Source organism: Protopterus annectens, chromosome 8.part0 (genome assembly GCF_019279795.1).
Source record: "Protopterus annectens isolate FY-2018-M chromosome 8.part0, PAN1.0, whole genome shotgun sequence".
Lineage (NCBI taxonomy): Eukaryota > Metazoa > Chordata > Ceratodontiformes > Protopteridae > Protopterus > Protopterus annectens.
In genome coordinates this window covers 925613670-925639155 of record NC_056741.1, presented here as the reverse complement: position 1 = coordinate 925639155, position 25486 = coordinate 925613670, and the positions used below count along the sequence as shown (strand labels likewise).

General features: G+C 37.0%; 1 protein-coding gene across 1 annotated transcript in view; it reads right to left on the bottom strand.

The window, feature by feature from the left end:
* The window catches only part of NPHS1 (NPHS1 adhesion molecule, nephrin), a 1231105-nt gene that overhangs the window by 531364 nt on the left and 674255 nt on the right, over positions 1-25486 (bottom strand). Inside the window, exon 12 of the mRNA XM_044079328.1 lies at positions 17376-17548. Coding sequence (XP_043935263.1) covers positions 17376-17548 — 173 coding nt within the window. The remainder of the gene's footprint in view (positions 1-17375; positions 17549-25486) is intronic.

Below are 25486 nucleotides of genomic sequence, written 5' to 3'. Positions count from 1 at the left end.
AAAAAATACAAAGCATAAGACACATGTGTTATGCAGACTGACTAAAGGCCCTATCCTTTTATTCCATCTCATATCTGGCATTCTCTGATCCAGTCCTGATAAAAATGTTATATATTTGCAAGAAAAATTATAGGAGGGTTGCACATTCCATGGACCCGAACTTATTTGTGACTCTAACAGAACTTCTAGAGAGACAGATTCATATCTCTAAAGCTACCTTCTCTATGGAATAAACTTTTTTTCTATGTAAAACAGAGATTAACCCTCACTTCCTTCAAAAAAAAAATTGGATAAATGGATGAAAACCATAAATTCACTCCTGTGTTACTGCCCATGTCCCTTATGGACAAAGGCAGTCTATAAAATGACTCAGGGCTCTAACGCCCAAAGACCCATTACCCTGAAACTACCCCATCCCATATCTGGGAAATTAAGATATAGTATTGTCATATCCCAGGTATTATTGGCTAGGCTTGCTTGCATCATTAGCTTAGTAATCACCTATGAACCTATCCATTATGGAGAGCACATCATTCCATCTCAGTTTCTTCAACTCATCCACTACCAACTCCAGAGAATTATTTTTGGTATATACATTATATTATCTCAAGGGGCCTAGTCAGCTATACATTCACATAGACTGTCACCAGGACAATTCATAACTTATCTGAAATATAGTCTTTGTCTTTGATTTTTTTTGTTCACTGCTTGATAAGAGAAGATTTATTTTAATTTATATTTTATTTTTAACTCCGATTTTTACTACTACAATAATGTGCAACTGTGAGTGATAATGAAGGACATAGGTGATTACTAGGCTAATGACCTCAGGGGGCTTTTTAATTCTAGCCTTACTTCCCAAGGACAGACTTACATGCTGTACCTTGTATCTGTAAGGTAAACACCTTAATCATTATGCCAACCCCTCTGCATGTAAAGGTGGTGAGAATCATCCACCATTTTAGTGTGACTGTCACAACTGATGCACTATGTCAAAGTGACGACTTTATGAATTATTTCACCTTGTACAAGGTTAGCTCAGATTACTTAATTTAATCTTTAATTACATATTGTTTGTGTTACTTCCTCATGCAATTTGATATAAATTACTAGTTGTTTTAATTTCTTCGAAGTCTGTGGTAACTGATTTTGATTACTGTTTTGTTTTAAAATTATTTGTTTGCAGCTGAAAATGAATTCCTTAAATAAGAATACCATTAATGATTTGCCAAAGCGCAAGTATCTCACACAATGTACTAAATGATATATGTATATATATATATATATATATATATATATATATATATATATATATATATATATACACATATATGTAGAGAGAGAGAGGTAACACCTGATAACATTGGAGACCTTTGCACTTCATATCAAAAGTTGGATGATTTGCTTACTTTTTTTGATAGTAAATCTAGACTTTCTGATGATGATTGCACTTGTACAATTGGCACAGTATGGAAAACTGTAGTTACATATATTAATGACTGGGATGATGAGATAAATAATATTAGGCAAAGTGCAAATAGAATACATTTAGGATAGGAAGTAGCCAGTAGCAACTGTAAGTAAAATAAGTCAACTGTTATTAAATATGTATCTAGAATTTCAGAGTTATCATTGGTAGTAGCAAGTATTCAGCAGTCTGAGGATTCAGAGCATGTAGAATAAAGGAAAGAATGGAATAAGTTTACAACAAATAAGTAGGAAGAAAAATAAAGTGATTAATGTCTATAATGCCAAAAAATATAGCTACTAAAATAGACACTTCTTTGTTATATAATACACAGATTACAAGGAATAATAGAATAATATCACTGCTCAATTAGAAAAATATCAAGCTACGGAAAATGGCATCATGTTTTCTAACACAGAAGGAAGGGAAAAAAAGAGACAATGAGCAGGCTAAAAGGAAGAAATCAAAACTGAACTTGGAATGTTTTAAGAGTATTACTATCAGAAAAAAAGGAGAGAGACCACAGTTGACAATATGGCTGAAGCTGTGGAAGTAAAAAGACATCTGGATGAGAATTGTATGCTTTCAAATGAAATAAGCAATGAAAACAGTGAAAATAAATGAGGTTTGGCAACAAACCAATTTGTCCAGGGACATCTTCATTCGGAGTTAGACAAATATATCAGTGAGAGGTAAGAGTGTGGGGGGGATGAAAGGGTTAAATGGAAGGAGGGTTGATTGGGAGGAAATGAGGTAAGGGGTGGGGAGGGGCTTAAGGGACTTAGGCAAGACCAGGAGGGTTGATTGGGAGAAAATAAGGTAAGGGGTGGGGAGGGGCTTAAGGGACTTAGGCAAGACCAGCTGGGTAAGGAATCACATTTTGGCGTGAACATGCTAAGTGCAGGATTGCTTCCATGATGACCTCAGGTAGGTGCATGATCAGGTAGGCCTTTGGATGATTTATAGGAATGAAGTGTGAGTATAGGCCTTTGGCTGATTAGCAGGAATGGAAGATTTTTTTTTTCATCTGTGTGTTTGTGTGAGAGGACTTCAGTAGTGGTAGCTGAGTAGGGGATTAAATTTAATTTCAAAATTAGTCGCTGACATTGGTAGGTTCAATAACAGGGTTTGTGGGTACAGTATACTGGAATGCATTGGAATGTTTGCACCATGAGGGCCTTCATTGTAGCTTCATTTTACTTTCCTTTGCCATTCCCAGTTAGCTCACTTAAGCTGATTAATTGCTTATTGAGGAAGGGAAGGTAGTGTAGATGGTGGTTAAATTCAGTCACAAATGCTGTTATGGTATAGCATTACAGAGTGCTTGCTTCCTGGTAAAAGCATCTGCTGAAGCAATGGAGTTTCATTTTGGTTGGAGTGGAATGTTTTGTGGTGGTTTCTCTTAAGAGACGTTAGTGGTGAGAATAGTTTGGTTCGCCCTGGTGTTCCTGTGGTGTTATTTTCAGCTTTGATTTTGCTCGGATCCATAGGAAGGCTTGGTTCAAAAAAAAAAAAAAAAAAGTTCTTCAGTCAGTGGTTGCCTAGAAAAGAGTCCTAGGCCACTATTATACTATTGCAGGGAAATATAGCTGATTTATGTCTTGCCTGAAACCACTGCCTCATTGGTGTGACTGAAATTTATTGGAGTTGTTGTCCTTAGCACATTTTGCCTCCAGCAGGACTGAAGGGGTTTCTTAATATGTGCAGTGACAGGTGTCATTGTTGAGGTTATGGCCAAGAGCGAGCATAGGTTAGTACTAAGCTAACTGCCATTGCAAGCCATTTTAAGCTTAGCCAATTATCCCTTGTGAGACTCAAACACTGCATCTTGTGTTTGTAAGGCAAACACCTTAGCCATTAAGCCACCCTCCCAACCCCTGGCCGTTTTGAAGTGACTGCTCACTTATGCAAAGGGGAGGGGGTAGTATAGCATGATTAATAGCCTTAAGGCAGCCCCGTTCCTCTCAGCGGTCTGTTTTGCTTTACATTTGTTATCAGGAGGCAAGCCTCTTTTCTGTGGAGGCTTGGGAGGAAAGCTCTAAATATTTAAAAATAGAAGGGAGGGAGGGACCACTTACAATACAAGGGAAAACAATTACCCTTGTGTAAGTTAAAACACTGACAAAGTAAATGAGCAGATGCTTGGGTACAAGCACAGATTGAGTTCTCTGTGGCTTCATTCACTCTGGCTCCATACAGTACTGCAATTGTGTCTTGAGTGCCATCAAGTGCAGTGTCCTGGATAGCAAGAGTTAGGTTCAGCTCAGAGATGGGAAATAAATTAAGGGGTTGTCCTTGGGGATCTAGAGTTCAATGTCTGCTTCCTGCTCATGTTTTGATTTGTTCATTGTTGGTTGTTGACTTGCTTGGTGATAGCTCTGTAAAGTGGAGACATGGCAGAGTTTAGCCAGAGATGAGCGGACTTCATGCCCTTTGTGAAGATAGGTAAAGGCCGCCAGCCTAACCAGATAGAATTTTGTAGATAATTCTGTCAATTGTAAATATTAATGTAAGCCACAGGCATTGGATATTGAACTGCAAAAATGTAACAACAGTGCACTCTGCTGTAACAAAGCTGACAAGTCAATTCTTTGATGTCAAAACTCGGAGCCAATATGTCTGGATGAAGAAATTCTGCCTATTGTTTTGAGGCCAGAGTTAATGGCTAGAATTTGCATGTATAATTTCTTTTATTACTCTGGTTCCTGACCAGCTGCAATATCAAAGGGGCTATTAACCTCTGAGAGTCTGTTAGCCTCGGAACCAGAAAGAAATGATGTAATCTGAAATGAATCAGTGGTACTGTGTTATCATTTTATATATTGTAGAGCCACTTGGTTTTCTTGTTATGGGAATAACCCTTTTGATATACTGACAGGCTAAAAGCATTAGAGCCCATGCCCCAAAATTACCAGATCTTGGCCTGATTATTTAGACATTGTAGAGCCACCTGGTTTTCTTGTTAAGGGAACAACCCTTTTGCTATACTGACAGGCTAAAAGCATTTGAGCCCATGCCCGGAATATTTGTATGTGTAGTTTTATTCTACTTGCTATCATTCTTTACAGCCTCAGTGGTTATCTGGTTATGTATAAGGTAAGCCAGTCCAGCAGGGACATAGTTGGAATCCCAGGGGTGTATTCTCTGTTTCCCATCCAGTTAGCCAGGTCGTGCTTGAAAAGGGATAATGAGGTACTCTGACATGGAGATGGAAGCTATTCCACAAATTGGGAAGTCACTGGGACACAAATCAGTTCTGCTAACAAGTCCTATTGATGTCACAGACCAGTTTGAGGTCACACTTTCGGGCAACTCAAGTGCACTTCTGTTATTCTACTGGCTTTCTAGGTTTGGGGGAACAATATGTTCATGCTTTCCCTATTTGGGCTTTTGTCACTCCCTCTCCCATTCTTCTGGCTTTGCACAGATATGGTTTTATTGCATTAAAGGATACATGTTGATACAAGGAGTGATGGACAGCAGAGAATTTTATTGGCTGTGCATGTGTAATTCAGTTGGTGCACCAGAGGTGTTAGTAGGGTAACAGTTGGGGTTTACATACTACATACCATTCAACTGTGACATGGCTGCAGCATCTCTGGGGTTTCTGTTTGATGTTTTGGGCTGTTTGCATGACATGGTGGGCTTAGGGCAAATCAGGGAGAGCTGTATTCAGAAAGTAGGTTCTGCCATTTGTGTTTTAGCTTTCATACCTCCTAAGAAACTTCATTATTACAAACACCAAGTGGAAGGAAAAAGTGGGTGAACAAGTGGGGAGGGGGGCTTAAAAGCTGTCCTTATACTGAGGTGTTGTCATACCATTTAACTGTATAGATTTTCATAGAATGTTCAGATTTTGTTTCATATCTGGGTTTGTTTTTCATAGAATTCTGGTTTTTGGCTATTAGTGGCAAAACATTAAAGACTGACATTAGAAGATAATAACAGACATTTGAGTTTCTCACTTTACACCGGCCCATCTTTTATTTATGGCTGGTGAACACTTGTTGCTCTAAGAGGTTGAGAAGTATGGGCTTTGCCCACATTACCTGGGCTAGGAGGTTGAGAGGTATGTGTGTTTTTAGAGCTTTTCACTTGGATCATTGCTTGCAAGCTAAGGGGGAGCAGATGAGCAGAATGTGGTACACATACTTATGGCTTATTATGGCATATTAACATGTTCAATTGGGAAGGTTAAGCAGGCTATATATATATATATATATATATATATATATATATATATATATATATTATATATATTATATATAAAAAAAGGAGAGGAAGAGTAGAAGGGAAGTCCTGACTCATACTTACATTGGAATATGGCGGTGGGTTCCTTTGAGAACACTCAATGTTAAGATTTAGGTTTATGGCAGTGGATTAACAGTTTCTTTTCTTTTACAGATCAATGAGGGATGAGCACACAGTGGACATTGTGCCAGTAGCTGGAATGATGGGTGGTTAGGTCATAAAAGGATGTGCTAGAGTCACATCTGTCGGTGACCAGAAGGTGATGGATGCTGCGTGGCTGGAGGGTGAACAAGAAGGGCACAGGTGAATTACCATTAGGTGCTCATTAAGCCATGTCAGGCTTGTTGTGGTAGGAAGTAGTATGGAGGCAAGTAAGGCTGAGATGAATTAAGGGCAGAGCAGAAGGGATAGATGGGGTTTGTTAGGGAGACTTTGGAATTGTCCACAGGTGAGGTGGAGTCAAGATATGGTTATTATGGATTGGATTTTCTTGGGCATGGTAGTTGGGTTTATCTTTTTGTTGAAAGATTAAGCAGAGGGGTTGCTTAGTGGCCAGTGCTAATTTGATTGGATGTGGCATCTGGGGGGGCTGGTAGTCAGAAAGATGTATGTGATCAGGTTCCCTTTTATGGTTAAGGGAAGGTTTGGACAGTGCATTGTAAAGAAAAAAAGGGAAGGATTATTAGATTATTTTAACCATTTAGTCAACTAGTGTTTTTGCTAATTATATGACAGGGTTTGAGGTTGACGGGGATCAGTTTGGTTTGGTCACCAGTGGATGGGTACACCAAATGATGTATGTCTTAGGGGTTAGGTTGTCAAAAAGTTTGGTAAGAGTGAGGGGGAACAACCTGGTCAGGCTGGTGGGCAGAGAAGATGGACAGGTTGGCCCTCTTCTGTTCCCCATCTGGTTTGTGGATGTTTATTTCAATAAGCTGGGAAAGGAAAGTGAGCAGTTGGACACATCAAGTAGTAAATATAAGTGAGGGGAGGTAAGGATGCTGGTTGAAGGGGTAATTCAGTAAATGGTATATAAAGTGAGTTGTTGGACACTGCTTCATAAGTAAAGAACTTGGCTGGATGTGTAATTCAATAAATGGTATATGAAGTGAGTTGTTGGATGCTACTTCATAACTAAAGTAAGTGAGTAGAGGTATGAATGCTACTTACTGGGTCAGGATGAGTAAAGTCACGCTGTCCTGATTAACATTACAGGGATGTTTATGATGTGATTAAAATCAATTTACTATGTTCAGTTGTAATTAATAATATTGGTTATCAAAGCCATGTTATGGAAGTTTAATAAAGGTTGTCAAATGTTACTCAATGTGACGGGTTTTATTGAAGGAGACCGGGACAGATGAGGTTTTTTGGCAACAAACCAATTTGTCCGGGGACATCTTCATTACGGGTTAGACAAATATATCAGTGAGAGGTAAGACTGTGGGGGATGAAAGGGTTAAATGGAAGGAGGCTTGATTGAGAGGAAATGAGATAAGGGGTGGGGAGGAGCTTAAGGGGCTTAGGCAAGAGTAGCTGGGTAAGAAATCACATTTTGGCATGAACTTGCTGCCTGCCCTCCCTCCCTATCTTTTAATAGATTGGTGGGGTCTGGTTATTTTAGCAGTCTGGGCTGGGCAGAAAAGAGAGACAGGTTTGTCCTCTTCTGTTCCTCCTCTGGTGTGCAGATGCTTATTTCAATAAGTTGTGAAAGGAAAGTAAGCAGTTGGAGGCAATAAGTAGTAAATATAAGTGAGCAGAGGTAAGGATGCTGCTTATCTGGTTGGGGGGTAATTCAGTAAATGGTATATGAAGTGAGTTGATGCTGCTTCATAAGTAAAGGACTTGGTAGGATGTGTAATTCATTAAATGGTATATGAAGTAAGTTGTTGGACGCTGCTTCATAACTAAAGTAAGTGAGTAGAGGTATGGTCTCTACTTACTGAGTCACGATGAGTAAAGTCATGCTGTCCTGATTAGCATTACAGGGATGTTTATGATGTGATTAAAATAAATTGTACTATGTTCAGTTGTAATTAATAATATTGGTTACCACAGCCATGTTATGGAAGTTTAATAAAGGTCATCAAATGTCATTCGGTGTGATGTGTTTTATTGAAGGGACCGGGAAAATAACACTAATGTGATGAAGATCCGTCCACTCTTAACAACTGATATAGCATACATCATTGAGTTAGAAGTGGGAGATTTAGATCTGGTCAGAAATTATATACTTACATCTGCAAAGAAGATAATGAACATTGAATAGTGTTATGCTTGTTGGAACAAAAATAGAAGATGTGAGCAGGGCCGCAAAATGCCATAATGTAAGGAAGTATACAGCTGTTTTTATTAATGTCAGTACAAATGATCTCCTCTTCTGGGACTTTCTTACTGTTAGTAGGGAAGTTACAGCATTCTTAGCTTGTACAAGTGTTAGAATATATTTTTCTCAAATCATATATAGAAAGGTGAGTCAGGTCAGCATGAATGAAAAGATTTTTGGAGGTAAATACCTACAAGAAAAAAAGAGGCATATTTTAAAAAATGGAAATACTTCGAGCAATAGCTAATTTTGAGCATACATGTATTTAGACAGAATGATATGCACTAGTCAAAACAAGGGAACCACCTGTGATTATACATGTTCAGTGATATACCACCTGTGATTATACATGTTCAGTGATACCACCTGTGATTATACATGCTCAGTGATATACCACCTTGAATTATCCATGTTCAGTGATACTAACTGTGATTATACATTTTCAGTGATACCACCTGTGATTATACATGTTCAGTGATATACCACCTGTGATTATACATGTTCAGAGATGCCACCTGTAATTATAAATATTCAGTGATACTACCTGTGATTATACATGTTCAGTGATACCACCTGTAATTACACTTGTTCACTGATACCACCTATGATTATACATGTTCAGTGATATACCACCTGTGATTATCCATGTTCAGTGATATACCACCTGTGATTATCCATGTTCAGTGATACCACCTGTGATTATCCATGTTCACTGCTACAACCTGTGATTATAAATGTTCAGTGATATAATACCTGTAATTATAGATGTTCAGTGATATACCACCTGTGATTATACCAACAACAACAACAAGTGATATACTACCTCTGATTATACAAGTTCAGTGATTATACAAGGTCAGTGATACCACCTGTGATTATGAATGTTCAGTACATACCACCTGTGATTATACATGTTCAATGATACCTTCTGTGATTATACATGTTCCATGATATACCACCTGCAATTATACATGTTCTGTGATACCACCTGTGATTATTCACGTTCAGGGATATACCGCCTGTGATTATACACATTCAGTGATATACCACCTGTGACTGTACATGTTCAGTGATGCTATGAAGGCTGCCAGCCTAGCCAGATAGAACTTTATAGAGAATTCTATAATTTGTAAATATTAATGTAAGACACAGGCTTGTTGTCTTAAATGGAAAAAAAAAACTGCTGTTAGATGTGGAACTGAAAAAAAAATTAACAACAGTACACTCTGATGGCAGAAAACTGGACAGGTAAAGCATGTTGTGACCCTTTGATCTAAAGTCAGCTCCAGACTGGCTAGATGAAGACATTATTGCTATTGTTTTAACCAAGAGTTAAATTGATAGATTTAAACATGCAAATGTATTTTTATTGCTCTGCTTCCTGACCAGCTGCAAGATAACACAAGGAGATGTTAAGAATGTAATTGTAGTTTCTGTTAGCCTGGGAACACAGGAAATTGTGAAGAATGATGTAATGGGAACCAGGAATGTGATTTTAAAAACAGAATCAGAGACCATTAAGCATTTTTGTCTTGACCATCCAACTTACAGCACTGTCTTGCTCTATGAGTAAGTGTATCTTAGACTTGTGTTTTCTCTTAGAAATAGCTAGAAACTAGAAAGATTAGACTGAGTGTTTTTCTGTGATGTCAGAACTGTACTACTGAATTATTTTAAGTATTTCTCTGTGATCTCTGAACCCTTGACTAGTACTGTGTAATAAGAAGTATTGCCTTGTGTTTTTATTATTTATTATTAAATATTTTAAAACCTTTCAACTGTGGCTGTTTTCTGTAGAGATAATTTAAGCTCTAAAATACATTGCATATTTATAGTGATTACTGTGCCAAGTCACTCTAATAAGCCTTGACTGTTTAGTGATACTACCAATTGGATAATAATATTGCACAGTAATAGCTGGACACCCTTTTAAGGGGCCTTTGAGTAGCTAATAATTATTAGCTGGGTGGTGGCAGTGATTTCTAATGTATAGTCTGGGTAAAAGGGGTACAGCCCAAGAACCTGTGCCAGCCTTCTCCAGGAGTGTCTGTGTAGTTGTATAAAATCTTATCTCAAAGTGTGTGCATGTCAGCTACTTGGGCAGGGACACAAAGCACTGGTTGGACAGAGAGGGTGCTGGAGATTTTAACTTGCCCAGCTGGCTGATATCTGGACCCTATAGCTGTGCCAGTGGGGAGTCTTATTGGGGACCTGGGAAGCAAGGGAGTGACCAGCCCCAGACTGACTGTGATCTCTGTGTGCTCTTAAGGGAAATTGCACTTTACTGTGTGTATTTGTTATCCTTTCCTACTATATGAGACACCCCTCACTGGTGTCAGTGGTGAGGATTGAGGATCCTTGATTGCTGGGACAGGGCACTGGCATCACAGATACCACTTCTGATTATACATATTCAGTGATAACACGAATACTGGAGATTGTGTAACTGTGGTGATAAAGATAAACCTGAAACATATAACAACTGTTAGAGAGTGTGTGCCTTTAAAGTTAAGTACTGATGACCTAAGACGAATTCCTACATTTCTTGTATGAAACACAAGAGGAAAAAATAACTAGTGTCGGGTACTTTATGATTCCTTTCTGTGTCTGGTAAATTCATCATTTGACAACATTAGTCAGGAAATTATTTACAATGTTTGTTCGGGAACAACAACAACTGCTTCAGAATGATAAAAATCAGATCATACTGGACATCGTGTTCCTAAGGAAATGACTGTTACGTCATGTCAAGTTTTACCACCACTGATGTGTAGCGACCATGGGGTTATAAAGGGTAAATTATTGTTAGATAATGTCACCAAACTGAAAAATAAACCAGTGCACAGAAGATTGTTGACAGATAACATGGCAATAGAGTCACTGTGTAAAAGAAATTGGAGTGATGTCTTCAGTGGAAAAACTGATGAAGGAATTTGACAAGTTTTGAAAGGGAAACTAATCGAATGCAAAAAATAAAAGAAACAATGAGTAACATCAGACTCTAGGCACACAAGGTTAGGTTAGGAGGATTTTCTCTACAAGAGGATAATTAAAATAAGATACAAAAATATAAGAAATGGAAAAGAGGTTAAACTATAACTTTAAAAACTGAAATAAAGCTAAACAGACAAATTAAACATAATTTGAGACAAGATCAAGAAAATTTTGAATAAATGTATGTAAAGATATTGAGGATAATATGAAACCATTTTATAGATATATAAGATGTGGTAAGAGTACCAGATTCAATTTTTTTTTCTCAAACACAACAGATTCTAGATATAGTTACAATAGATTATAGATATATTTACAAAATCTTATGCAGAGTAGTTTGGATCCACAATGAAGGTAACACATTTTCCTAGCAACATTGTGTTAACTTTATATACCGACATTAAATTATATTATTAGCCTCTCTTGCTAAGATCTCTTATTTGTACTGCAAATGGTCACCTGTTTAACATTTTTTACATAGTTTTTATTGTGCCTAATATACTTTGCTTTACTCCAGTTAATGTTTTACTTGTTCACTTGTAATGTCTTTTTTTTCATGCACAATTTGTATTGTATCTTTACTTGCATTTTTTTACTCTGAAGCTTTTCTCCCCGGGCCTTCACTGAAAAAGGGCATAGGTTCAGTAGGACTGTCCCAGTCAACAAATGTCAAATAAATAAATAAATACATAAATAATAATTATATTCTAAAAATATGTAAACTGGACCCAAATAAAGCACAGGGGGGAGACAGGATTAGTAATAATGACCAGAAAACACCTTAGCATGAATGTACATTAACATTATATCTATAATTCACTTGGTCTTTTAAGTATTGGCAAATCTGTCAAGATTGGAGACATATACTTGTTTAAACCTAAGTTTAAGAGAAAGGGGAATTGGACATACTCAGAGTCATACAGACCCATATATTTACTTTGTCGTTGTAAAAAAATAATGGAGAAAGTTATTTTGGATAAATTGTCAGAGTGATGAAAGTTGGGACTTGAAACCATATGTCAGCATTTGTGTGTTGAAAGTTGATGTCTAACCACATGTAACATGATGAGCTATAACAGGGTAATAAGAGCTATAAACGAAAAATTGTGCTGTGATATAATTTATATAGACTTAACTTCTGCATTTGATAAGATCCCAACAAAAAACTGATCAAGAATTAAAACAATTAGATATAGATGAAAACATGATAAGATGGATAGATGCATAGCTTACACACAGGACTTGGTAACTATCAAACAGCAACTGGACAGGCTAAATTAAAGATTTTAGTCAGGGTGTCACACAGGACTGTCCTAGGCTCATACTTGTGTAAGTTATATCTTTTAGATCCATCTTTTTTCATCTGAGGTGTTCTTCAGAATTTATGCAGATGACTGTAAAACAGGTAAACTGATTGCATGTATCGCGCACAGAGTATTTATTTTATTTGTATGTTGTTTTCATGGGTATAGCACTGATCTTCATAGACCTTTTTCAGACTCAGCTTGGAAGGTCTGCAAGAGTACTTAACTAAACTGATCATTTGGACACAGGATAGTAATATGCTGATAAATGCACTGAAAACTATGCATATCAGATTTGGGAGATTTAAACTGAAGGGTAAATATTTAATACAGAACACTGTGATTAAAACTGTAGATTCATTTAAGGACCTCGGTAAATGGGTAGAACTAGCTTTGAGATTTTCAAATCACATCAAGCAATTAGCAGCTACAGAACTATAGGTTATATAAAAAGATTAAAAAGATTTATAAAGTCTAGGAAATTAGAAATTATGAAATCATCGTTTGTAAGTTACATTAGGCACAATTTTCAGTAGAGAATAACAATATAGATATCTTACAAGAAAACAAGCAAGAGTACATTTTAAAGAGTACAGCAGAAATATATCAAGGCAATCCATTTATTTGAAAGTTTAATTTATTATGAAGGACTGAAGTAGCTGAACTTGCACAAAAGTACAGTGCCTCATATACATATTTAATATGGCCTCTGATAGACCTTTTGCACATCTACAAAACAACAGCATCAGAGCAACTAAATCCAAGAATTTTAATTTTTCTTACGACATAAATAACACATGTTGGTGAGACAGATGTGTGTCTCAGAGGATCCCCATGCTCCCCATCCACGTAAAGCAAAGTCCATCCCTAACCCTATTTAAACATAACCTTGACCAAAGGAAAGGAAATCGGAAATTCATGCCAGGTCTGGCCCCCATGTCTCTGATAGACAGAGGCAGACAGTAATGCCCAAACTAACATACCTTCCCACATATGTATGTAATGTAACATAATATAATGAAAAAGCTCCCTGCAAGGTGCTGCAAGAGAGTTTTCCCCCTGAAGGATTGCTCCACCAGTTTGGAATAGCATAACTACCCACATCAGCAGTCATTTCCTTAGAAACACAATGTCCAGTATGTTCTGATTTTTTTACAATCTGAAGCAATTGTTGTTCCTGAACAAACATTGTAAATAATTTCTTTATTAATGTTGTTGAGTCGTAAATTTACCAGACACAGGAAGGAATAATAAAGTCCACAACCACTAATCATTTTTCCCCCTTGTGTTTCATGCAAGAAATGTTGGAATTCCTCTACTTCATCATCACTTCACTTTGGTGGTAAACACATTCTAGCAATTGTTATATGTTCCAGGTTTGTCTTTATTGTCACAGTTACACAATCTCCAGTATTTGTGTTATCTCTGAGCTTGAGTGAGGTGGTGGGTTGGCTGTTCTTGGTCACAAGCTATTAGGGGCAAAATCTGCAGGCACTGATGTTGTGTGAGTGCAATACCAGCATTGATTTATGAAGCCATGAGACATCATAAATGAATGTCGATAATGCATTGACAGTTATGGCTGAATTGTTGAAGCACTCAGTGTGTGATGATTCTTGTTGCAGCTTGCTACAGTTTCAGAGCAGAAGAGATGGGGTTTTTCATCAACTTTGAGAAGACCTTTCTTTGGGGGTGTGGGTGTAGACCTATCCACAGGTCTATACATCAAATGCATTCACAGCCACAATACATTCAGAACCCAACTATATGATCAAAGCAAAACCTTACTTTTTTCTGAGGTTCTGCCATGAGACCAACAAGCTTGGTAAAATGTGTATGTATTGTATTAGCCTGAATAGTTTTAAACTGTTACTTCAGTTACTCAAGCTGATGAACAATACAAGAAAATGTAACATTTATCAGACATTATTTATGGAAGACAATAAGCCTTCCTGCACCTCCATGTGGATGGAGCTTCCCATCTCCAAAGTATATTACAGTCATCCCAAGATCGCTGCAGGGTATAGCCTGTCCCAGTCTTTCTGGAAAGCTGCAAAGCTGGATATGAAATAGATGATGAAGAGCAATAATATTATATTTGTATTATCTTCAGCTTTTATCCTTGCAGCAGAATCTAAGTCTTTTACACCATTTCTCACAGAACTTGCACATTCCCCCTGTGCTTAACATCTTCTTTGTGTTTCCTACTTCATAAAAATCTGAACTTCTATTAATTTTAAAGTGTCACTAAGATGAAGTATTATTTTAAGCAATTTTCTAACACTGCAAGTTGTCCTTGGACCAGTCTACAGATACAGTGAAGGGATGAATGAATGAATTAAATCAATCTTTAAGTGATAAATGGAACAATGAATGAATAAATGGATAACAGGGTTACAAGAGAGAAAATTAATGTAATACAACTATAAATACTGTTGTAATTAAGCTGTGTACCTGCTGTATGGCTGTAGACGATAATGTCTGTTTACTTTACAAGAACCCAGGCTGGAGGAGGAAATGAGTTTATTCCTTACTATTATTCTTATTGTTGTTGGACTTGTATGTCTAATTTTAAGGGAGCCCTAAACTATTGCTATGTAGTTATGACTTATTAATAGGTTAAAAACTTAATGTGAAAATGTAGGACTCAAACATACTCCACTAAAATTTAGTAAATGCTAACAAGACGCCGGGAAAAAAAAAGACCAAAACCCCAGAAGAAGAGCAAATCTCCTTTTTTGCAAGAGATCAAGCCACCCTGTGACCCTCAATGCAGGGGGAAACCCCCATACCCCCAGAACTAATATATATGAACTCTTAGATTGCCATGTCTCAGAGGAAAAGGAATATTCTAGGAAATGGCCATCTCGGACTTAATATATGTAAGTCCATTTTTCAGCCATTCAATCTCCATGATTCTTGATTCTCTGTAGTGTTTCCTGACATGGTTACTGATTTATTTTTATTTTATTTTTTATTTTATTTATTTTTTTTATTTTATATATATATATTTTTTTATTTTTATTTTTTTATTGATTTTTTGTGCACTGAATACATTTAAATGAGTAAGCTGCACTGGTAGTCAGTCCATGCTGGCAATCAGACATGGCATATACTGATTTATTTATTATTTATTGATATTTGTTTACTGGGAAAGTCTAACTGGATAATTTTATTCATTTTCAATTGAGGCCCTGAGTCCAAATATAAGAACAGAAGATACATATACATAGGTGAAAACTGACATAATATTATAATATATAAAGATAACATCAGGAAATAGTAAGGGGCATTTTCACAAAGTTGCATGTGTATAAGTACAACTGAGCACTATCAGAGTGATCCAAAAGGAAATGATGAATGAAAAAAAAGGAGGAACAACTTTGGCTGTTGTATGCTATATATCACTCAGATTACTGATACATATCTATTTTTTAGTGAGTGTAGAGGGAACACTCAAAGGGTATTGCTGTATTTACTCAGGGCAGATAGAGTGAAAACATGTTATTTCCTCCATTTTATTTTTAATAATTTGCTTTCAAAACCTTATGCTAATCACTTCCTATGTCTGAGCCCTTATTTTATATTTATTTATTTATTTATTGTTGTTTGTTAACCGGGTTGGTCCAACTGAGCCAGTGGCCCATTTTCAGTGGAGCCCCGAGGAGAAAAGCTCCAGTTACAATTACAGTGATACAACAAAAGTAAAACTTACAATGGATCTAATAGCAAGAACTTATTCAACATTAAATACAGTCAAATAGTGTTGGACAGTTCTTTTCTAGTAGCAAAGTATATATACAATAAACAGGCACTTCAAAAGGAAAAATATTTACAATGTCAGAAATATTTACAAGAAAAAAGAGATAGTAAGATTAGAAAAAGAAGAAGTGGTTGATGCGAGTGAGAAAAAAGGAGTTAGATCTGAAGTAGATAGGACATCAGGTTGAAGCTAGACAGGGACAGGACCAGGTCTTTTGGAAGCAGTTTTTAAGCTTGAGTTTGAACTGGTGTTTATGGGGGATACTTCTTATGTTAAGAGGAAGGAACTTCCAAGAGTGAGTACTGAGTGGCTATACAGGGACTTTCCAATATTTTTTGATGGTTTGTAGATGTCCAGGAGATGTTTGTCAGATGTACGAAGCAGATGTTGTGGGTTATAAGGAGATACAGTATTAGAGATGGAGGGGCATGAAGGGGGGTTATAGAGAATTGAGTTTGTGATATGCAGTTGTGGAAGAAAAATAAGTTTAGGGAATTCAGGCCATTGTAAAGACTGGAGGGTGAGGCAGTGGTGGGATTTGTAGGAAAGGCTGGAGGTGAATCTAGCTATTTTATTCAGTTTATGATTATGGTATAGGAGACCAAGTTTTTGGTGGGTTTAGATATCAATGCAATGTCTAGTTGTTGTAATACAGGTGGCTGTACTAATCATCTCACCTGCTTAACACTGCAGGCCAGAGTGGCTAATTATACATTATGGATGGCTCTTTAGCAACCCACTACTAGAATAAAAAATGAGGGGTAAGCTCTCACCAACTGCTCATTGTTGACCAATGTAGCGCTATTAGGCATTGCTTGAGTTCCAGCAAATGTCATCAGCAATCAATGTTTGTCCTCCCAAATATAAAGATACGGAAACACAAAAGTGGTTAAAATGGGAGGAGCATTGCAAAGATTATTACCAAGTAATAGTAGAGTTATGGCACACTGCATGAGTAGAAATGATGGACTTTAAGTTCTAAATTTCTGTTTCTTTTGTTGCAAAACTTGTCATGTCAACCTTCTATGTGTTTGATATATAAGCACATGCAGTGCTCACTGTCTGCATTAATCCAAACAAGTTTCCTACAGAATATGGATCCCCAGATCCCTCTTAACCGTTTGAGTGCAACAATAATACTACTGATGAGTACTGCAGTACTGATGTATTTCTTCAAAAAACAAGGAAACTATGTAGCAGTTTTTGACAGCTCAAATAACAGTAATGACAGAAAGCACGAATAAATGAAATGACTGATACACTACTTACAAAGCACATTCAGTTTGTAGAATGTGTTGACTGACTCTGTCAGGACAGCACTGTAAGACTGGCATGTTACTCTTTTGCCATTATCTGATGATGAGGTTACAATTGTGACCTTTCCTGTAGCTGACATCCCACCATGTTCAGCCTTCTTTGCTTGTGGTTCTGTCCCCTTTAACCTGTAAGTAATGGTGATATGATGATTAAATAATAACAATAATAATAATAATAATATATGATGATCAAATGATTATAATAATAATAATTAAAAACACCATCCAAACCTCAGGTAAGTCAACAATCAGCTGTGAAGAATATACTTTTTAATTCAAGTACTATAGGCCTTGTTATCATTAACCTAAACAACATGTCCTATGTGGACTGATTCAGAGCCCTGTCACTACATTCGCTATCCTACAGACTGCTAAGAGGTGACCTGCATCAGGCATGCAAGGCATCCTCTGACCCATTACTTGCACATCAGCAAGTCAAATGGTATCAGAAATACTTGGTATAGGGATCTAAACCTCTTCTGTAACATCAGCAGAACAGTCTGGAGGGGCAGGCATATCTCACAGTGGATATCACTGCTCTGGAACACATACCCCATCCACATAAAACAAAGTTCATCCCTGTCATTATCCAATTGTAACTTAGATCTATGGATGGGAAGTAGAAAAATTACCCCAGAACTGCTGCCTATACTACAAATGGAGAGAGGCAGCTCCTAAATGCTTTATCCCATGCATGAGCTCCCTCAAATTATCTATGGGAAAAATCCCATTTGTTCTCATTAGGGGTAATGTGTAATTGTCGACCATAGGGTGGGTAACAAAATGGAATAATTTATTTCAAGAAAAAAAGGGAAACTGGTTAGGCTTAAAATGGTATGCAAGGGAACCTAGCTTTGTACTCACACTTTAGTTTTTTCCTAGTTAAAATTGTAACTGTTTTTCTTTTCAGCTGTTCAAATAATAAAACTCAATGCCAGTTTTTAGATTCTTTTATGGGCACAAAAACATATGTGCCTGCTGCCAAGAGACCCAGTGCAGTACGTATACAAACTGAGGACATTTGACAAGGACTTTAGGGATGATAAGTGTCATGGCATCTTTTAAATTCATCTGGGCTACCAGCATCTCAGGTGGATGGGACCATGGATTCATTTCTCAGGCTAAGGGCATCACATCGTCTAAGTATTTTAACCAGGATACAGCTACCTGGTAAGAATATGGAACCTACACCTTCTGATCTTCCAGGTATCCGAGGCAAATATGTTAACTGCTGAATTACTGACATTAACACATTTTTGTAAGGTCAGAATTATATTTATTATCAAACAACAACAACAAAGTAACTGGGCAAATAAAAGAAGAGTAATAATGTAGAAAACATGCCCCAAATTTATTTGTGTATAGTGAAATTTAAAATTAGTATGCAGAATATGAGGGACCAATCTAATAACTAAAAGGGAATATAAGCTGTTTGAAAAGCTACATATGAGAATATTCTGAAAATACATTATGTCTTTATTTATAAGTGGGTAGGCAGTCTGGTTTACTGACACCTTTCAGCCACATCCCAGGCTCACTGAGCACAGAAGAAACAGGATGAAAGGAATATAGAGTATGCATTGCTATTTCTATCTAAATATAGAGTATGCATTGCTGTCTCTATCTATCTGTCTATCTATCTATCTATCTATCTATCTATCTATCTATCTATCTATCTATCTATATCTGTATCTACTTTATCTATCTATATAACCATAACACTTAACGTTTCACAGTACAATTCAATGCAGCTGCTGTCAGTATAGTGCCAACTGTAAAGTAAATGCATACTGTGGTGGATATATACTTATAATAATAAAGTGTTAGGACAATGGCAAAGTATTTTGGCTACAGTATATTACAGTGTCATCCTGTTATACAGATTGATATACCTTTTGAGCCACGTGAGAGTTTAAGCATTGCCATAGAAGCAAGTGCATTTCTATTCTGCTTTTAAATGTTGTTTTAGACCACATTTGAAGAGCTTAAGTCTTTCTTGACTTTTCATATCAGAAGATAACTGGTTGCAGAATTCTGATGCCAGTCTTGAGAAGGCTCTGACCCCCAACAGTACCTTTATAAAGTAGCCATCCCAGAATAAAGCTGTTGTCTTTTGTACTTCCAAGTTCATAATGGTATTGTATTAGAAATTTCTCTATATGAGGTAGCCACTAACTCTGATTTAATACTTTGAAGATCAGTGTAATCAGAAGTAAACAGGCTCTGTCAAGTCACTAATAGCCATTTAGATTTTTCCAGCAATTGACAGATGTGGATAAATGGGTCTGCTAAAAGGATAAATCTGCAGACTTTGCTTTCTGTGATCTGTATTTTGTAAGTAATTCAGCTGAATGCAGTAGGAGAATTGAAAGGTCATACTCCAGTTCAGGTATTAATACATTTCTGTCAATAGCTAAATCTACCTGTAGGAGAGAGAGATGACTGACCGAACAACAGAATTTTAATTGAGCGAGGACTTTATTAGTGATGCTATTTATACAACTGCTTAAGTTGAGAAATGAGACAAGAATGAGTCCCAGATGCCTCTTTTCAGTGACCTTTGGTATACTATTCCCTTTGCTACCAGATATTTGGATGGGGTAATATTAGTCACTTTTTTGGCTGTGGCAAAAGCAACACAAAAAACACACAGCGTTGGTCTTCTTCTGGGTAATTAATACTTCATTAGAAGAAGATTAGGCACTTAACTAAGAAAAGTTATCTTTGCTGTCAGTTCTGTAGGTCTATGTCATTACTAAATCAAAATTTGGATGTTCCAGTGGGAGGTCATTGAAGAAGATAGGAAAATGAAGTGGACCAAACAAAGATGCTTAGAATACTCCTGTATTATGCATGCAAATACTGGAGGTAGAATTATTGCAATAACTCTGGAAGGTTCTGCAATTCAGATAACTCAATTCACTCATCCCAGAAGTATCACTAAAGTTGGGTTATTGAAATGAATTGACCAGTAACTTATGTTTTATAGTTTCAAAGGCTCTGGCCATGTCAACAAAGAGTCCAGCTGTAGTTTTTACAGCATTCATGCTACAGTAAATAGAATCTATGTTTCTAACAAGGGCAGTAAAAGTGCTAAAACTGTATAAGTAATGTTATGCATCACATAAGAGGCCATAGCTACTGATGTAATCTGCGTCATCTAGTGGTATGCATTTCAGAGCATCCTAGTAATATAGGTTTAGATAGGAGATAAAGGAATCTTTGTGGAAATATGTGAGGTTATGTGCTATGCTGAAATGTAGCTGATTTTCAATATTAGTTTACTTTCATATTATCTAGGGAGGGAGGTAATCACTTAGGGTATAAGTTTACTTTCATATTACCTAGGGTATCTGGAAGGGTACCTGTGGTAAAGATTTTATTTGGCATAGAGGTAAGAATCCAGTCGACTAATGTTGTTTTATTATAATGGGTAGGAGTGGTGGATTTATTGATTGGTTAGGTGAGTCAGAGGAGAGCAAGAGACAGTCAATATTAAAATCACCCAGTATGAATTTTTCTTGGGCGGTATTCTATAAAACCCCACAGGAGAAGTCTTCTGCAACAGAGAGGTTATTACCAGGTGGTAAATAAGTACCTATGATGCATTATATCTTGTTTTGATTGAATTTGAGGGTAGATTTGAGAATTTCTGCCTTACCAGGATTTAGTGGTGAAGGGTAAAGTTGCAGATAATTTTTGTATAGTATTGAGACTCCAACTGTCCTTTTATTTCGTCTGTCTGCTCTTAGTATATTATAGTTTGGGGATAGAATTTCATTATTTTTTGTTTCTTTTTTCATCCAGGTTTCAGAAAGTACTACTATATCTGTACCATGTATGTTAAGCCAGGCATGGAACTGTGGTATTTTGTTATAGAGCTTCCAATGTTTATATGTGTAATGCTAAGGGAAGAACAGGTAGTGTCATGTTCTGTTGGAGGGGTGTGGTTTGTGGGGGTTATAGAGTTAAAGGTTTGTGGGGATGTAACTGCTCCCAGGGTTTGGATGGATGTCACCACTGAGTTTTAGTTTGGGTGAGCTATGTTGGTTGTTGGATAAGTATTTCATTTTAATTTTAAGTTTAATTTTTGCTAATCTATTATGGGGTTGTGTAAGTGCAGGTTGTGTTTGAAAAAGTCTATTGTATTGGGAAGTATAAGGTGGATGTTATCTTGGGGTTGTGTATGATGCAGCATGTTGGATAGTATAATTAGGATTTTAGTGACTGGTTGTGTTGAAGTCTGAAGGTAAACATGTTAATTGAGTGAGAAGCAGGAGAAGTGAGAGTCAGCATGGAGACTGATATCATGGTGGTCAGTTGTAGGATGATATTTTGACAGGTTTAGGGATAGAGGACAGGGTGGAAAAGAGACCTTTTGTATTGTATTGGGAAGCAATATGGTATTGAGGTGTTGGTAAGTAAGAGGGCAGGGAGTATGTTATGATATGCCAGACAGAAAGGAGAAATGGATAGTAGGGAGTACTGAATGAAATATGAGAGGGACTGCAAATAATGTGTGAGGGCATAATACACTCGGATTGGTTGAGCTTTGAGGTGGGTGGAGACAGGGGGATTTAAATTTAGAGTGGGGATGGGTGGGAATAGTGGGTAAGGTAGGTTAGTGAGTCAGAGCAGGTTCCAATTCTTCAGAATGTTGTGGGACACAAAATAATCAATCAGTGAACTAGACCAGAAGAAGGTATGTATGTGCAACTGTTACTGTTTCCACTTTGCTATATAAAGAAAATTCTATAAAGCAAGGAATAAAATTATATAAAGCAGTGAATGAATGTGAAAGCTTACACAGTTGCTATGTAGGGAACTGGAAGCAAGAATAGATTAGTACATAATTTTTAGCCCCATTCCTAACTTTCGAGCTGCCATACTGCTTTGTACTTTATCCATTCAAAATCACAATCCGCCCTAATAATACCTATCTGTTCCACATTGTATATTTAACTATTTTCAAATAAACCCTCATTTCTTCTTATTTTGTCTACATCATTATATTCTAGCCTTTCATACCCCTCTGCTCCTTACATTCCAGAGAAGATACCAGGAAAACCTAACTCCCTTATTTTATAGAAAATACTTCTCTCCTTACCTGTGCTCTACCAGCTTTCAGAATCCACCATGACTGAATCTCCTACTACACTGCAACTTCCTGTTTTCTTCTTCATTGCTACGTCCTCACTATCTAACATCTATGAAATACAGATTTATATACTTAATTATGCTATTCTTCATCTTATCCTCTATTCTTCTCCCTCTACTATACCATCTTTCATACTGTCATGACTCAGTAATATGTGTCAATAGCTCTCCAGTTCTGTCCCAACCACCTATCTATACTTGCTCTTTACACTCTCCACACATTGCACAAGGCCTATTTGATATTCCCTCTCACCTTCATTTCAAATATAGACTGATTAACTGCACAACTCAAACCAAAACAAAATTAAGTGCAAAAATCCTAACCAAAAAAGCAAGTATGTATAATTCCTCACTATACTAAAATTCTTCTAGGAAGAGACATTCCCTTAATCCTGACCCCACATATTGCAATGAACACAAAAATAATTATCTGCTACACTCATCTCTAACCCAGCAACAGCCAGTTCCCAACTCTGGTGAATCTAATTTTTGCTGCAATAAAGAACTACATGCCTGGATTACCCAACATAAGCCTGACGTTCTTAATGTAAATGAAACGTGGCTTAAACCCAACATAAATGACTCCAAAGTTATACCTCCTGGCTATAATATCATGCATAATGACTGTATAAGGAGGAAAGGTGGTGGAATTACTTTAATATTTCCCAACACATACCACATTTCCCCTTACAGCAAACCAATACCAACATTCAGTTCAGCAGAGCTTCTTATTGCTGTCCTCAAAATAAACTCTGGGTTTATATCATAAACTCGAAAGATGAAAACATCGAATGACATAACAGCGAACCTGAAACACTGAAGAGTGAGATTATCGAAGCTGCGGAACATCGGATTCTTTCCTAGGGAAAGAATGTGGTGGGCCATTTCCGTGGCTTCGCTATTACCTCCACTGTGGTGCGATCTCGGAGTTGGTATATTTAAGTACAAGGGGGTGTGACAGCCCCCCACATAAGAAATAGTTTGTAATGTTTGTGTCTTCCATGTTTTGTAGTGGAAGAATCGTTGTGTGCTGCTTCGCTGCTTTTGCATTTACGATTTACTTTCAGTTGTGCACATTAGACTAATTCATATAAATGTTTGCAGCTTAGTGTTATTTGGTGAACGGATGGTGTTGTGATGATTACAGAGGAGCGGTTGTGTTTCCTAGGGTTATGTTTCAGGTTGCACGGGTGAGCAGATGGCCAACTGTTGGTATTTGGAGGTTCCATTATCAAAGTTTTAAGCTTTCTCGGTTATCAGTTTTCGACATTTGCAATTCGATGTTATGTCATTCGATGTTTTCGTCTTTTGAGTTTATAATATAAACCCTAAACTCTTCTAAACAAATATGTATTGCTGTCCTTTATGTCCCTCCTAGCGAAAATACAGCTATACTGGAAGATATCCTACATTGGATATCCGTAACATTTCCATAAGAAAAATACTACTAGGTAATGTGAATACCAGTTGCTTGGACATAAACTTTTAGCTCCTCTACATCTAGCATAAACTTATATGGTTTCACCAGTCTACTTTGTTTCATTGAAAGCTCATTTCACTGAATTTGAGTTCACCCTGACCAAATCACTGAAAACTCAAGTTACTGAAAACTCATTTCACCGAATCTCATTTCACTGAAGTGAACTACTGGCGCTGTGTAGAGTACTGTAATGCAAGTAAAAGGTATATGCCCTTTTCCCCACTGTAGTGCAATCTTGCAATCCTGGAGTTAGTATATATAGTTGGGGGGGGGGGGTGGTGAAGCCCACATCCTATATAAAGCCAGTCGTAAACAAACTTACACCATGCTCTTCTTCAGCTGATGACCTACCAAGCAAGTACCTAAAAATAGCAGCCAGTAGCTTTGCCTATCCTGTCTCAGTCCTTATAAATAGGTCAGTCCATGAATTCCATGCTCCGTTTCTCTGGAAAAAGTCAAATATTATTCTTGTACACAAAGGAGAAAATTCAACAGGCATTAATAACTTTAGACCTATAGCAATCGTATCTCCCCTCATCAAATACTTGAAAAATATATTCAAAAACAATTGCTAGATTACCTCCTGCAGGAAGAACTCCTATCCCCTACACAACATGGCTTCTATCTTTCCCATAATGCAAGCACCGCCCTTGTAACTTATATAGGTACTGTCAATAAAGCTAGAGATAATGGCAACTAGTCTCTTCCTTATTTATAGACTTATCTAACACATTTGATACAGTTTGTCACAGTAAACTTCTACTTCAAATACCCTCACTAGGTCTCTTTCATCCCTCCCTTCTGTGGTTCAAAAGCTTTCTGTCCGATTCGTAACAGTAAGTAAAATGGCACTCCACAGTTTTGACTGAGCTCCCAGTCACCACTGGTATACCACAAGGCTCTATCCTTGGTCCCCTCTTTTTATCATTTTCACAAACATCCTCTATACAGCCAAACAACAGGCCACCACAATGCAATATTCAGATGATTCCACTCTCATTTGCAAATCTGACAACATGATACACCTCCAAAAAATTACTCAGGAAACTTAACAGCCACTGAAACATGACTTTGTAACTCGGCACTCATGATCAACCCAAAAAAGGCCAAACTACTACTTTTTTCCCCAAATCACTCTTTCATGAAAAAAAATGAAAGTTCTGTCTCTTGATAATATAACCATTGAAATCACTTCTTTTTGTTTTAGTTTTGAAGAATGTAAAATTATTGTTCTTAAAATATTTTGTAATAATTTGGAGCTTTTCTCCTCGGGCCTCTGCTGAAAATGGGCTTCTACCCAATCAGGCTTTCCTGGTAATCAAACATCAATAAATAATATAATTAAGATGAGAAAAATAAATAAGAGAAATATGATTGGGGTGGTTTGACAAAATCTACTGCTTATCTGGCAACTGTTAAACACAGAA